Source organism: Syngnathus acus, chromosome 12 (genome assembly GCF_901709675.1).
Source record: "Syngnathus acus chromosome 12, fSynAcu1.2, whole genome shotgun sequence".
Taxonomy (NCBI): Eukaryota; Metazoa; Chordata; class Actinopteri; order Syngnathiformes; family Syngnathidae; genus Syngnathus; species Syngnathus acus.
Window position 1 is genome coordinate 237047 of NC_051097.1, and position 16393 is coordinate 253439.

General features: G+C 45.3%; 1 protein-coding gene across 4 annotated transcripts in view; it reads right to left on the reverse strand.

Moving 5' to 3' along the window:
• megf10 (multiple EGF-like-domains 10) overlaps nt 1–16393 on the reverse strand; it is a 78035-nt gene that overhangs the window by 23308 nt on the left and 38334 nt on the right. For all 4 annotated transcript variants that reach the window (XM_037265788.1, XM_037265787.1, XM_037265786.1 and 1 more), the window contains 5 exons: nt 14172–14292; nt 9158–9294; nt 7066–7278; nt 6267–6441; nt 143–263 (listed from right to left, as the gene is read on the reverse strand). In XM_037265788.1, coding sequence (XP_037121683.1) covers nt 143–263; nt 6267–6441; nt 7066–7278; nt 9158–9294; nt 14172–14292 — 767 coding nt within the window. The remainder of the gene's footprint in view (nt 1–142; nt 264–6266; nt 6442–7065; nt 7279–9157; nt 9295–14171; nt 14293–16393) is intronic.

Sequence of the window (16393 nt, forward strand, 5' to 3'; positions counted from 1 at the left end):
TATTTTTTTGTTTCATTTTTTTTAGGCGACCAAAAAAGTATTTCAATGTCATAAACAATCGACTCTAACGAATGACCCCTTTCCCAAATGAGTCAAATAAAGGGAGGTTCCACAGTACTTATATTCCTCTTCTTCAGCTCACCTGGTTTACAGAAGCAGGATCCATCCGCAGGTGAACACTGAGCTCCATTTTTGCAATTACATACGGAGGAGCAATTCACGCCATGAGAGCCTGCTGGGCACGGGACTGAACAGTCTAAACCCTGGAAAAAGGAACGGTTAGGCAAGATTAGAGGACTCTACTCCAAGGCTAGATTTACTTTAAAACAGGGGTCACCAACACGGTGCCCACGGGCACCAGGTCGCCCGTGAGGACCGCATGAGTCGCCCGCAGGACTGTTCTAAAATTAGCTCAAATAGCGGCACTTGTCAGTGAGCTGCATCTATTTATTTTACAGTCAAACCTCGGTTTCCGAATGTCCCGGTTTTCGAACAAATCGGAATTTGAACTAACAATTCGAGAACTTTTTGCTTCGGTTGTTGAACAAAATTTGGAGGTCCAACCTCACGAGATGAGCCGGGAGGACCCAAGAAAACCAGACTGCGCGGCCCGGATGCCGACTGACTCCGTAGTTATTGTATTTTCGTTACTTTGAGGATTGTATTAACCCCTAATCATGCCTCCAAAGAAAGCAAGTGGGAGCAGTAAAGCCATCCTAAAACACAAAGACACTCTTAAAGCACTGCGACAGTGAGCGCCCGGCGCGCTGCGGTTGCGCGATCGGACCAAATTAAGCTCTCTGCGCACTGAGGTCCACTTAAATTTTGGAAAGTACAACAGGACTTTAAAAATATTTTCTAAATTTCAGCGACGGCTCTGTCGCAGTAATGCGACCAGCGCGGTGCAGTTGCGCGGTCGGCGACGCGCTACAGTTGCGCGTTCGGCGGTGCGCTGCAGTTGCGCGATCAGACAAAATTAAGCTCCCTGTGCACTTAGGTCCACGTAAATATTGGAAAGTACATCAGGACTTTAAAAATATTTTCTAAATTTCAGCGACGGCTCTGTCACAATAATGCGACCAGCGCGGTGCAGTTGCGCGGTGGGCGACGCGCTACGGTTGCGCATTCGGCGGTGCGCTGCAGTTGCGCAATCGGACAAAAATGCGCAAATGAAAAAATGGTTAAAAAAAGGCGTTTTTTTTTTTAGTCTTGGAACGGACTAAAAATTTTTCTATTATTTGTAATGGGAAAAATAGATTCGGAATTCGACCGATTCGCTTCTCGAATGGATTGTGGTCGACTGTATTTTTGCTATTCTTGTTAAAATCACACTTACATGTGAACTGGAAATGACAATAATAACACATAGTGAAAGCTAAATTGAGCAAATTGGCTATTTCAGAAGTGTGTGTCAAACTGGTAGCCCTTTGTCTTATTCAGTACCCAGGAAGTAGCTCTCGGTTTGAGAAAGGTTGGTGACCCCTGCTTTAAAAGGTTCAAGTGCTCCATTTTCTTTAGCTTTTAAGTGGCCTGTTTCACATACTTGTTTTGGCAACAAGAGAGAAAATAACCTCTAAAATTGGATAGCCACAAAATCAGACATCTTCCAAATGGGTAAAATGGTGTCACACGCCTTGCCACCTGTCACTCTGCTGGTAACCTCCCACCACACTGCCAGTCGTAATCACGCCCACTCATCACTTCAATCACCTGTGCCTGCCTCTGCTCATCGGCTGATGAATATTTAAACACCACATACCCATCACTTCCCTGTCAGTTCGTCCCCGTATGCTATTCGCTTGTTCCTGTGCCGTGTGCCTTGTTACCTGCTCGGAGTCCCAGTTGCCGACCTCGCTTTGTGTGCTGACCAACTATGCCCGAACGCCACCTGTCGTGCACAACTGCCCGTCCATCGACCAAGCCCAAACGCCACCTGCCCTGACCGAGTGCACAATCACCGACCATGTTTTAGCTTCACCCCCAGAGTTCCCCAAGCTCGATCTTCTCCGATCCCTCAATAAACAGTGTGCATCATTTGGTCGCCCTGCTCGTCTGTCCCTGATAGTATGAACTGACCATGTCGCAACCAGCGCGTGCTGTTACCCCCTCTCCTCCCATGGAGCGACTGGCTGGAAGAGCTCTCGGCCCAGGTCCAGAACCTCACGCAGCTGTCCAGCAAGCGCTGCAGGGCAAAGGAGTAACCGCGTCAGGTCCTCCGCTCATCTGTCCGGCCTAGCTGCGTCCGCCCGCCGCAGCTTCCCCGATGCCAGTTCCGGGCTGCCCGGAACCCAAGGTGGGGAATCCAGAACGCTTCGAGGGCGATCCTCAGCGAGTTCGGCCATTTCTGTCCAGCTGTCGGTTTCAGTTCGCACTCCGGCCTCAGACGTTTGCCTCAGAGGTAGCCAAGGTGGGGTGCACCATCACTCACCTTACCGGTAAGGGGGGACCGCCGAGTTCGACCGCCAAACTCCCGCTTGCGCTTTCTTCTAGGAATTTGCACAAGAAATGATCAAGGTCTTCGAGTTCAGTTCCTCCGTCGCCGAGGCATCGCGGGAGCTTCTTCGTATTCGTCAGGAGAGTCGCCCGCTTACTGAACACGCCCTGAACTTCCGCATCGCAGTTAGCTGAAGTTCGTGGAGCCCGTCCTCCGTGGTCGACATCTTCTATGAGAGTCTTGACGACTACATGAAGGGCGAGCTCATGTTATACAAGTTCCCCGCGTCGCTAGACGAGGCAGTTGAGCTCGTGACTCGCATCGATCGCCGCATCCAGGCGAGGCGGAAGGAGCGAGGTGGACGCCACTCCACGTGAGTTCGGGATCGAACCCTGAGGCAAGGTGACCGGACCGTTCAAGGGCCGTCCCGAACAGACCGAACGGATGGAGCCGATGGAGATCGGTCGGGCTTCTCTCTACCCGGAGGAGCACCGGCGGCGGCTTTGTGCCGGCCTATGCCTGTACTGCGGAGGTGAGGATCATCGAGTGGCAACGTGCGGGGCTCACGCGGCGTTGGGGAATCTGCATGAGTTCTGCCAATCTCTCCTCTCCCACCTGCCATAAGACCGTGTTGCCACTGCGTCTCCAGCTCGACTAAGACACCCACACACTAACCGCCTCAATAGATTCCGGCTGGGGCCGGATTCTTCTTTGTCGGGAAGAAGGACGGCACGCTCCATCTATGCAGACTATCGCGGCCAAAATGACCACTGTGAAGAACCGCTATACCTTGCCTCTCTTGTTCTCGGCATTTGAGCTTTTTGAACAAGCCACGATATTCACGAAACTGGATCTGAGGAACGCCTTGTCTGCATCAGAGAAGGAGACAAGTGGAAGATGTCTTTCAACATCCCCAGCGGCCACTATGAGTACTTGGTAGTCCCGTTCGGCCTCACCAACGCATCCGCTGTCTTCCATGCTCTGGTCAACGACGTCCTCTGAGAAATGCTCAACCGCTTCGTATTTGTCTACCTCGACGACATCCTCATCTTCTCCTGAACGATGTCCGAACACATTACCTACGTCCAGTCCGCCCTCCGTTGCCTCCTCGAGAAGTCCCTGTTTGTCAAGGCGGAAAAGTGTGAATTCCATGTGAAGTCGGTGTCCTTTCTTAGCTTTGTTAGTAGCCAAATGGCTTAGCTTTGTTAGTAGCCAAATGGCGCATCCAGATGGACCCGACGAAAGTGAAGGTCGTCACGTCCTGGCCGGTTCCTACCACCAGAAAGAAGCTACAACAATTCCTCGGGTTCGCAAATTTCTATAGACGTTTCATCAGAAACTACAGTTCGGTCACTTCACCACTCACCGCCCTCACCAGCACCTGCGTCTACTATCATTGGAATACGGCTGCCAACAAGGCGTTCTCTGAGCTGAAGACACGTTTCACCTCCACCCCAATTCTTCGAATGCCTGACACAGGACTACAGTTCGTGGTCGAAGTCGACGCGTCGGACGTGGGCTTAGGGTAAAAAGACGTGAGCGTCCTTTCTCAGTGCTCCAGTCCGGACTACAAGCTATACCCTTGTGCTTTCTTTCGCGCCGGCTATCCTCGTAGGAGAGGAACTACGACATCGGCAACTGCAAGCTTCTCACATTAAAATTAGTCCTGGAGGAGTGGCGGCATTAGCTGGAGCGCGTAGCCACCCTTTTCATTGTGTGGATCAACCACCGCAACTTGGAATATCTATGCTCAGCTAAGAGGCTGAACTCCCGCCAGGCTCGGTGGTCCTTGTTCTTTGGCCTCACAGACTGGGGTCCCGTAACGCCAAGGCTGACGCCTTATTGAGACTGGCACAAGGAGACGAGCGCCCTCGGAAGGCATCGGCAACTATTCTCCAGGAGTCAGTTGTGGTCGCGGCTATCTCCTAGAACATCGAAGAGCGAGTGAAGTTGGACATTCAAGACCAGCCCAGTACAAGCACTTGCCCAGATGATCACCTGTTTGTCCTCAATAATCTGTGCGCGCCCATCCTGCAATGGGCGCTCGACTGCCACCTTGCCTGCCATCCTGGAATTGCTCGCACCAATTTCTCTGTGGCTCAACACTTCTAGTAGCCAATGATGGGGGAAAATATCCGGGACTACATTCGGGCTTGTCCTACCTGCAACAAGACGTCTAATCGGCTGCCAGCCGGCCTGCTCCAACCCTTGCCTGTGCCTCACCGTCCCTGGTCTCATTTGTCAATTGACTTTGTCACCGGTCTTTCTCCGTCCGAAGGGAACACAGTTGTGGTGAATCGGTTCAGTAAGGTGGTGCGTTTCATTCCTCTACCGAAGCTGCCCACAGCCAAGCAAACCGCTCAGATTCTGCTTCGGAAGGTGTTTCGCTACCATGCCCTCCCGCGGGACATTGTTTCCGACTGTGGACCGCAGTTCACCTCAACCTTCTGGGCCGAGTTTTGTCGCCTCCTGGGGGCCACGGCTTTAACTTGGGGTTCCACCCCCTCCAAGAGGCTGGCAGAGCGTCTCAAACAGGAGCTATGCAAGTCCCTTCGCTGCATGTCTTCCAGCAATCAACAAGGATGGTCTCAACAAAAGCCCTGGGTGGACTATGCCCACAACGCGCTCCCGAGCTCTGCCACGGGCCTGTCACCATTTCACTGCGTTTACGGATATCAGCCGCTGCTCTTCGTCTGCCAAGAGAGAAGCGCTGCCTGTTCGTCTGCGTTGGCGTGTGTCCTTCAGTGCCACGGGTGTGGATCCAGGCCCGCGCCAGTCACCAGCTACGCCCGCCAGGCCAACAAACATCAGACGCCAGTGTCGTGTCACCGCTCCGGGTCGGCCGGACGGTGTGTTTGCCAGCTAGGGACCTTCCTTTTCGGGTGGAGTCACGCAAATTGTTGCATTCGTCAGTCCGTACCCCGTCTGCAAAGTGATCAATCCCTCAGCAGTCCGGCTTCGTCTTCCAAGCTCCATGAGGGTCCATCCTGCATTTCACGTTTCCCGGGTGAAGTTAGTCCATGAATGTTTGCTGACTCCCTGCGCCCGTGCCTCCCTGGCTTGTCGGTGGGAACCCCGTGTATGCTGTTTGCTCCTTGCTTCAGTCCCGTTGGCGTGGCAGAGGAATCCAGTACCTGGTCAATTGGGAAGAGTACGACGACTCCCACCGCTTGTGGGTTCCGGCTCGATGGCTTTTCGACCTGTCCCTCATCGAGGAGTTCTACCGCCTGCATCCTAACCAACTGGCTCGCTGGCGGGGGCGTCCGAGGGGTACTGGGAGTGCTGCAGCACCTGGTCGCACACGGCGCGCTACGCCTTCTGTTGTATTGGAGTATTGATCCGCTACCCACTTGTTCCTGTGCTCAGCTCTGATTCCCAGCTGCCGACCTCGCTTTGTGTACTGACCGACTACGCCCGAATGCCGTTTGTCCTGACCAACTGCCCGTTCATCGACCAAGCCCAAACGTCGCCTGCCCTGACGCACGATCGCCAACCACGTCTCAGCTTCGCTCCCGGAGTTCCCCAAGCTCGATCTTCCCCAATCCCTCAATAAACAGTGTGCAGCATTTGGTCGCCCCACTCGTCTGTCCCTGTTAAATGGACAGTCTTCAATGAATGCATGTTTTTGTGAAGCAGAAAGGAACCAGAGTACCCAGAGAAAACCAAAACTAGAAAACCACAGCCAAGAGTTGAACCTCAGAACCGATGTGCTAATCTCAAGCACAGCGCAATGCCAGTATTTAGACTCAAATAAGGCAAATAATCTTCATTAACAGAATGACACATCTGGCTTTAACACATGACTAAAATTAGAAATATTGAAAAAGATTACCAAGAAGCCTGGAGCACAAATACATTTTCCTGTTACACTGTGGCAATCTGCACCATTCTGGCACTGGCACACCTGCTGACAGGACTCTCCATAGAATCCTGGGGTACACGTCTCATTGCAGTAGAGTCCAGACCAACCTGACAAACATGTACATTCCCCAGACATTGGATGGCAGCTGGTAACAGAAAAATACAGCATTATTAAGGACAAAATGTTTTCTGTTTGCTTGATATTTCGATTCTTTATTCATCCACCAGTTTTATATTCTGCTTGACCTAATTAAAAATATTAAAATAATTTAGCAGAAAAATCCACCTGTTTTGATCCATCCTAGAGGGTGGCCATTTTGCCTTGTACATCAACTTTCTGTTGACTGAAAATGACATCAGAGTGCCTAAGGGCTCAGGTAATGAGCATGACTCTTGTGTTTTCTGGGTTTGGTCATGTGACATTTTGGCAAGCTGAGCCATTAGGAATTGAGATGTCATTTTTACCTGCCAGTATGTATCAGTACAAAGCAAAATGGCTGCCCCTTGAGAGGAAAATGGGTGGATTAATTAATGTTCCACAAACGCAATATTAACTAGAATACTGTGTTACGGGGGCGCATTTTATTGTAAAGAAAATGTTTGACTTGACTTCCCCTTAAAGTCCTAGGGAATCCAACAGTTTGACTCTGAATCAGTTTACTGCAATTTTTCTTCCAAGGGAAGTAATCGTTGCAAAAGTCGCATCGTGACATTAGAAGTTCCACAGTCGAACATTTGGATCACTTGATGTGAAGTACTAAATACTGTACCTCTGCGTATTCTGGGCATTGCATGGACACTTCCTATCACACAGTAGGCCATAGTTTACTTTGGGACACAGTTGAACATCACACAACTCGCCTGTGTAGCCTGGCTCACACAAGCAATTTCCATAGTTATGGTAGCATTTGCTGTTGTTTTTACAGCGACATCTCTTTGTACAGCCAGCACCATAAGTACCAACTGGACATTCATCCTGACACCTGTCCACAGAAATGCACAAGGTCACACAAAGGTTACATATTTCAAAAGATGTGATCATGCAGATTTATTTTGCAAAAAATTATCTTGGAAACTAGTTTTATTTATACCAGCATGCACAATGACATATATCACACTTTATTTAGTATATGGCTCATTCTTGGCAATTGATGACTTTTCAGTGACAATTAATAACAAAAATGTACACATTTTAAAGTTTTTAACATTAGAACATAATGCACATGAAGTTTAATCTTCAGGAACTTGCATAGGTAGCACTCAAGCACCTAAAAATGATTAGGGCTTGTTTTTTCAGTCTGTATTGTGAGAGCGTTCCTAACATGGGAACATAGACAACACTTGATAGTCTTGGATGGATGGATGGATGGATGGATGGATGGATGGATGGATGGATGGATGGATGGATGGATGGATGGATGGATGGATGGATGGATGGATGGATGGATGGATGGATGGATGATGGATGCATGGATACATGGATACATGGATACATGGATACATGGATGCATGGATGGATGCACGCACACACTCGTACGAGATCTTTAACTACACCAAAGCCTATTGGTCAGATTCCTCAAATTTAACACGTTGCTGGCAAAGCACTGCAAACAACTAGTCCAATTAATCCCCTTTCATATTTGTTCCATATTGTCAAGGGGCCCTCACTGGGTTGTTAATGGTTTCCAGAAGGTTAGGGCGCGGCATGTGCTGCTGATTTCCAAGCAGCGTTATACCATGATGTTTGGCTTCACTCAAACCCTTATTTACTCTTAATGGGCACATGGACTATTCCTGTCTCATCACTGGCTTGCTTAAGTATATGGTGCATGCCCTCTGATATTGCTAATTATATGGACTTCAAAATGTGGTGGGTTCTCAGCGAGGTTTGTCCAAGAAAACACTAACTAGGTTTGTTGGTTTTGTTTTCTTTCTGTGATTGTCCAAACAATGTGAAGGGATAGGAAGATATCATTTGAGTTAAACTTTGCACTGTTATTAACAAGCTGTAAAGTTTGCTCACCTAACTATACTCTAGTGTTAATGAGGACAGATCATAGAGATAGTAACTGACAAACACCCTGAAGACTTAGACCCAAGCTCAAAAGTATGAATCAAAGATGAATGAAACAAACATGAACAGTTAATATTATGTCTGATAGTTTAGTTAGTGTCAGAAGATGGATCAAACAGAATGACAATTGTTTGATTGTTTTAATTTACTTTTTACACCAAAGGGAGCAGCGCTCAAATTTCGATGTACCGTATTTTCCGGACTATAAGCGCCTTATAGTCCGGTACGCCTTATAGTCCGGAAAATACGGTACTGTGTACAGCGACAGTAAAGGCGATTCTGATTGATAGAATTACAAATCATAGCATAAAGCTCTTTTTGTCTGTTGGAGCGAAAGGTGTCTCTTAATGATAGTTTTGCCCACTCTACCGTTTATGCAAGAACCACACTGGAGACAGTTTGCCCAGTTTACTCTTGCAAGCGGGGAAAGCCATCAGCACCCTGTGTGGTGTAGAGGTACTTACTCTTGCAAGGGAATATTTATTGAGAGAAAGCAGGGTGGGGGTGAGAGTGAACAGGTTTCGGGGGTTACCTCTGCAACCTGGTTAATCAGTGCAGAGGGTCTTAGCTTTTTGTTTTACAAGGTTGTGGAAACAGATACTAGTGGAGCATGTTAGATAACTAACTAAGCAAGAATGTTTCCACATCATTTGGAAATTTTCAACAACTGAATATGGAAACTTTCCACGAGTCAAGGAAAGGTGGAAGGTTTTAACAAAGTTAATGATTCTAGTACACATCCCAACATAATCATACGATCAAAATAATTTGTCAACCCTAACACTTACCGTTCTCCCATGTATCCGGGGCTGCAGAGACACTGTCCAGTGGATGAACTACATAAGGCATTGTTGTGGCATTGGCATTCCTGGGAACAGTTTGGACCAAATGTTCCTTCTGGACATGGTTGTCCACATACTGTACCCTATCAAATAAAACAATACATTCATACAATAAATAATGAATTATATACTATATATTAGAGAATTATCTGATAGATGATAGATGACAGACGGACAGACTGACGGACGGACGGACGGACGGACAGATAGCTTGGTAGGTAGGTAGGTAGGTAGGTAGGTAGGTACACACACACTGTACACATGTTTAATATTTTCCACCTAACTTGGTGCAAACATGATTATTGTCCCCCTTGGTTTTGATCCCTCTGCTTTAGCTTTATCTATCCTAAAATGTGTGGTGTGTTATCCACAAATTAGTGTTACAGGTCAGGACTATTTTAACACTTTGGAAAATACTAATATTGCAATAAAGAATTTGTGAGACGACAAAATGAATAAAGAATTTGTGAGACGACAAAATGAATGTCAATGTTATGTGCTTGTGTTAACGTAGACTTCTAGACAGGATGTGGTTTGCCAATGTTAGGATAAAAATTCGAAGCTAGAGAAAACAAAATGCCCGTCTCTTTCCAAGCTACAGAAATAGTCATACAAACCTCAATGACGCACTGGCCAGAACTCAATAAGGAAGTTTCCTCATATTTTCTTGAAGTCTTGCTTTCTTCCTACAGGACTCACTTTCACTTTCTCTATTTACCCGCTAGATGCCCATTTTTATAAAGAGAATAGGAATGTCTCCATATCTAATTCCCCATTTCACTTATTCATCATTTCAAATTCCCAACTGCACAACACTTTAGCGCTTGATCTTCAAGTACGCAAATTGTGCCAAACGATAGGAATAGATGTAATTAAATTGTTTGGGTTCACCTACTATGCTCAATGATTCTAATTTCATGTTAGTCTGGGTTGTAAGGCTTGTTAGGCTGAGGTTGGTGTGGAGGAATTTGGCTTCTTAAAAGAACATATTTAGCATGAACTTTAATGGGATTGTGTTAGCACTGTTGTCTTGCTCTAATGCCTACTAGCCCTTCATTTTAGCTTGTTGTGCTTGTGATTTTGTGGGCACTCTCAGTCACTCTGGTTTTCCCATAAGGTGGGCACAGAACACCCAGGGTCACTTCACCTCTAATAACTGTGGCAAGGCATCAAGTGCTTTACTAACTAGAACACCAAGGATGCATAATGCCCTGCCAGATGCCCTCCACTACTTCTTTGCTGTGTTTCAAGAAACCAGTAACAACACCCCCAATAGAAGACACACACCACCACCTGATTACACGCCACTCACCCCAACAGATGTGAGGAAGACTGTGCAAAAGATTAATCTCTGCGTACCAATGTCCAGGGGTCAGGTACTGAAGATTTGTGCCTACCAGCTGCCTGAAATGCAAATGGTCTTTTTTAACAACAAAGCCTCTACACCTACAGTATTATCCTTTAACCCAAGAGCTCCACAGAAACTGCTTTGAATGGCTATCGGCCAATAGCCCTTATGCTGATAGTCATTAAAGGCTTTGAGAAGATGATCGTGATTTGAATTGAAAACTTCACTGACGCCACTGGTAACCCTCAGCAGTACACCTACAAGAAGGACCGCTCTGACACTGATGATGCCATCTTAGCATACAGCACCTGACAGCACCCACAACACCTGAGGAGCAAACTGGGTCCTGGACCTCCTGACAAACAGACCACAGACTGATCAGATTCACAACAATGTCTCTTTCCATTGGCCTCATGACTGGTTCCTATTGGGTTTTATACTTGCACTATAGCAGGGGTCTCAAACTCCAGTCCTCGGGGGCCGCATTCCTACATGTTTTCCAAGTTTCCCTCGTTAAACACACCTGATTCAAATGATCAGTTCATCCTCACGTTCTGCAGGAGCCTGATAATTGAATCAGGTGTGTTTAACGAGGGAAACTTGGAAAACATGTAGGAATGCGGCCCCCGAGGACTGGAGTTCGAGACCCCTGCACTATAGGATCACGATTCTATTATTTTCTGTTGCATTTTATTCCTACCCCGAAAGTCTATAATAAATGACATAGGGACTAAATATGGTAATAAATTCTGCGCCATAACATGAGTAAATGTGTGATGGATGCTATCCCAAAAAAGTTCATTGTCATATTCATAGTGAATCATGACATCTCCTCCAACATTCAATGTTACACCTTATGAATATTTTTCTGGAATTGAGAAAATCTTCCACAAACACACTTTTAAATATTTCAGACAGTATTTCCATAAGAGGGGAAGCTATCATTCAATAACAACCTACCGTATTTATCGGACTATAAGTCGCGTTTTTTTTCATAGTTTGGGTGGGGGGGCGACTTATACTGAGGAGTGACTTATATGTGAATTTTTTCATAAATTTTCAAAAATTAAAAGAACATTTTTTGTGAAACCGCGATAAACGAACCGCGATGTAGCAAGGGATTACTGTAATTTGAATTTCAAGTGACGTCAGCAGCGCGGCGCGGCGGTTGTTTACATAAAGGACAAAGATTCGATCACGGGATGACGAAGATGACGAAGGGTCCCACGTACTACCGGCATCATTAGCGGCCTTGTTTGTAAGTGACACGGAGGACGAAGAGTTTGAAGGATTTAAGGATTTGGAGTGACACAGAAGGTTTGAAAAACTATTATGGCTTTTACGCACGCCCGGTCCTACTCTACGGAGCTCTCTTTCACCTCCGTGGATGGAAGTCGGGGGCCGGTGCTCGGCCGGGTGGCTGTCCGGGGACGGTGGATGGGGCTCGACAAGGCTCTTACGCACGCCCGGTCCTATTCTATGGAGCTCTCTTCCACCTCCGTGGCTGGAAGTGCCACCTCCGGGGATGGAAGTCCACGCCGCCACACGCCTGGAAGTCCACACCGGTGCTTGGGTCCTTGTACTTTGTTAACGCTACAATATAGTTATATACTAGATCTGTGGAATAACGACGAGACTGACGTCAAGGCGCACGCGTGGCGTTGTTGACAAAGGACGAGGAATTTGATCGATGGATTTAATGATTTGGAGTGACACCGATGGTTTGATAATATTATTGCTTATATAATGGTTATTAGGGCGGCTTGGTGGCGCACTGGCTAGCATGTCCGCCTCACAGTAAGGAGGGTGCGTGTTCGATTCCACCTCCGGCCCTCCCTGTGTGGAGTTTGCATGTTCTCCCCGTGTCCGCGTGGTTTTCTCCGGGCACTCCTGTTTCCTCCCACATCCCCAAAAAAACATGCTTGGTAGGCCGATTGAGCGCTCCAAATTGCCCCTAGGTGTGAGTGCGGGTGGTTGTTCGTCTCTGTGTGCCCTGCGATTGGCTGGCAACCAGTTCAGGGTGTCCCCCGCCTACTGCCCGATGACAGCTGGGATAGGCTCCAGCAAGCCCGCAACCTCCGTGGGGATAAAGCGGTACAGAAAATGGATGGATGAATAATAGTTATTTGATATATAATTTATATATCGTTATATGGCCCTGTGGAATATTTTGAAGTGCAAGCGCCGTCAGCGGCGCGCACCCATTGTTGACATAAAGGCCGATCGATGGATTTAATGAATTGGAGGGACATAGATGGTTTTATAAACGAGTTACCGTTTTTTTCCGTGTATAATGCGCCCCCATGTATAATACGCACCCTAAAAATGGCATGTTGATGCTGGAAAAAAGCCTGTACCCATGTATAATACGCACCCAATTTTTTTTATTTTTTTATTTTTTTAAGTCCCAATGATCGTCACACACGCAGGGAGGCAATGGGTCCCATTTTTATAGTCTTTGGTATGGTCTTAACTAGGCTGGATGTATTTTTTTTTGTTGGCGTTGATTTCTCCGACTGCCCGTAAAGGCACCACCGCGATTAGATGAAAAGAGAGGAAAGTGACGTGCGGACATGTGAAAAAGGCGGCTCTGTATGGGAGAGACGTTGAAGAGGAATAAAAACACCCTTGGAAACCAAAACTTGCCCCTCGTCGTGACTCGGAGCCGCAACAAATGTTTCGGATTTGTGTAGGGTACATTGTGACAGCAAACGAGCAGGTGATCGAGCAAGCGTCTGATACGAGAGCATTGGTTCGTATGGAGCGTGTTTGAAGTGAACAGCAGAGACGAAAGGAACAAGGCAAAGTGTTGTGAAATAAAATATTACCTGTAATACGCATTTTGTTATTTGCTGATTGTATTAAACTATCACATTCATTGTCAGTCAAGAAGAGAAGAGGACTATTATCCCTTCTTTGACGAAATGACCAGAGCACAGTACAAACACACTATTGTCGGTCAGTCCTGTTGTTGGTTTTGTTGTACCATGATTTTCTTAAAAAAAAAATTAAAAAAAAAAAAAAAAAGAAATTTCAAAAATAAAAAAAATTCAAAAAATTTGTACCCATGTATAATGCGCACCCCAGATTTTAGGACAATAAATTAGTTAAATTTTGCGCATTATACACGGAAAAAACGGTATTTATGTAATAGTTATTTGAATAACTCTGAATGTTACGTCAGGCCTGTTCTCAGCTCTCCGTTTCTGTTTATGTCATGTTAGGATACCTATCGTTTAGCCTGTTGTTGCTCGTTCATGTCTGTTCTTGGTGTTGGATTTTCTCGAATAAATTTCCACCCAAATGCGACTTATACTCCGGAGCGACTTATATATGTTTTTTTTCACGTTATTGTGCATTTTATGGCTAATGCGACCTATATTCTGGAGCGACTTTTAGTCTGAAAAATACGGTATGTATTTCAGTTCTCTGATGTGCAATGACAAGTCGTCCCAATATTATGTTCATCAAGTGCAATTCCTAGAAGGTTTCTCAATCATTTTTGTTTGTTGGCGTTATAACAACCCGTAAAAGTACACATTTTGTAATACAATAAGTAAAAAAAATAGGGGTTTTTTTTCTGGAGAAAGAATGTTAGAGATGTGTGCATACCATCCATCCTGCCGGACAAGAGCACTCTCCACTCACATGGTGACACATGCCGCCGTTCTGGCAGGGACACCTCTCTTCACAGTGCTGTCCATGTTTACCCGGAGGACATACATCCTCACAACTGCAGAGAAAACCCAACAATATTCACATGCAAACATATAATGTTCAGACAATTTCTCCTTGGAAGATCAAAAGGTACAAACAATTTTTGTTGTTTTTTTAAATTCATTATTTAAATAAATGATCAGGTTATTCAGGCTGTGTGAAAGGGAAGTAACCGGAGTACACTCAGTACAAAAAAAAAACGAGGCTTTGACTGTGTGACAGACAACTAAACCACATGCCACACTAAGCAGTCATTCAATAGACACCGTTGCCAAATCCATTTGTTCTGTTTGGCATTATTAAACCAACAAGGCATTGTGTGAAGATGCTGTTACAAGAGTCATCTTGTCACACTCACTTCAAATAAAATTTGATGGCCTCTCTATGGTGGTAATAGTTTGTTCTGGAGCAGTGGTGTCCAAACTAAGGCTTTTATTGGCCCGCAGCACGTACTGGGCAGGCTAACGAGTTAGCGGAAAGATGCTAATTCGCGATCGTGCTAACACGCGCAAACGGACCTCTACAGGAAATTAAACGGACATTTGGAGCAATACTACATTGTCCTAAAGGTTAGACACATGTGATCATTCATTTCTCTTGTTAGGAGACACACTTACATCGCCAATGACTCCTGTACCACTGTAACCGACATATGTACAAGAACGTAAAAAAGGAAGTGGTATCGCCTGAAAACGGCCTTCAAAATAAATCACCCTACCTCAAATCAAAGCATGGCTAAATAACATAAATAACATGGAGAATTCTTAACACAAACTGTAAATATGTTTTTAGAACAACTTTTATTATTATACATTTTTTTATAACAAGGTAGAAGTGTACATACTGTAAATATGTTCTTAGAACTCTTTTATTATTATAAAAAAATTCTATAACAAGATACAACACTGTAAATATGTTTTTAGAACTCTTATCATAACCTTTTTTTTTTTTTTTTAAAAAGGTACAAGTGTACGCACTGCAATTGTGTGGGCACTCCTTGCCTTCTGCTGGCGTGTGGGCAAGTTTTGTGCCATAATTCCTCAATTTAGAAGTTTTATTTTGACTTTTAATTCTTTTTTTCAATTTGGCGTTAAACAAACCGTGATGTAGCGAGGGATTACTGTACATCACTGAAAATCAAGGCAATTGTGTTTGTCTCATTTGTAAAAAGACAGTTGCCTTGTTTAAGGATTTCAACTTAAAGAGACACTATCATAATTTGAAAAATAAAGACAATTGTGACAATGAAATTTGTTTTATAACAGTGTGTATTTGCATGACATTTTTGTAGTTAAAAAATGTCCGAAAAAACTATTGGCCCCCGGGCCCCTTCACTTTATCAAATCTGGCCCTCCTTGCAAAAAGTTTGGACACCCCTGTTCTAGAGCCTTGACAATAGCCCAACGTCTGAAGACTTTCTTAAAATATTACATTACTGTGTCCAATATGGCTTCAGATAAGGGGGTGATAATCAATTGACAGTAGATTTTTCAACTATACTGTGAAGCCTTCGGTTAGTAAAATGCAGCTGCAGATTCTGGCTTTGAAAACAGCAGCTGTCTTGCTCTAATGACATTGTCATGCTGCATCAGGCTGCATGAAGTCATGGAAATATGTGACTGCTACATCATTGCCTAATTGTGGTGAGCATTTTCTACATTAGTGAAATAAACATTGGGAAAACACACTATTGTTTGTTTTTACTTGTAGAACAACAATGTCCAAAATAACATTGGGACTCTACAGGCAGTAGTAATCTGTTGTAATTACAAAACCCTTTTGGGTTTTACTCCAGTTAGACTACGCCTCTTTGGTAATTAAGGTGACTTCTGTAGAAACTGGATGTCCTCTCAGTTTAGATCTTTTAAGTTAAAGCTTTAATAACTTTCATTCACAGTTACAGGTAGTATAACATTGACTCCTCGCTTGTCCTGTCCAGCCACAACTCCCACTCTCACTGTTTAACACCCTCTCACTTCCTCAGTCTCTTAAAGGGGTAGCGTCTAATTATCACAACACTACATCTCTCCTTTTCTTTTAAATGAAATGTCCTTCCTTAGTTTTAGCTTTACTTACCCTGACAGAATGTACAATAATGGAAATAAAGTGGCTTCCAA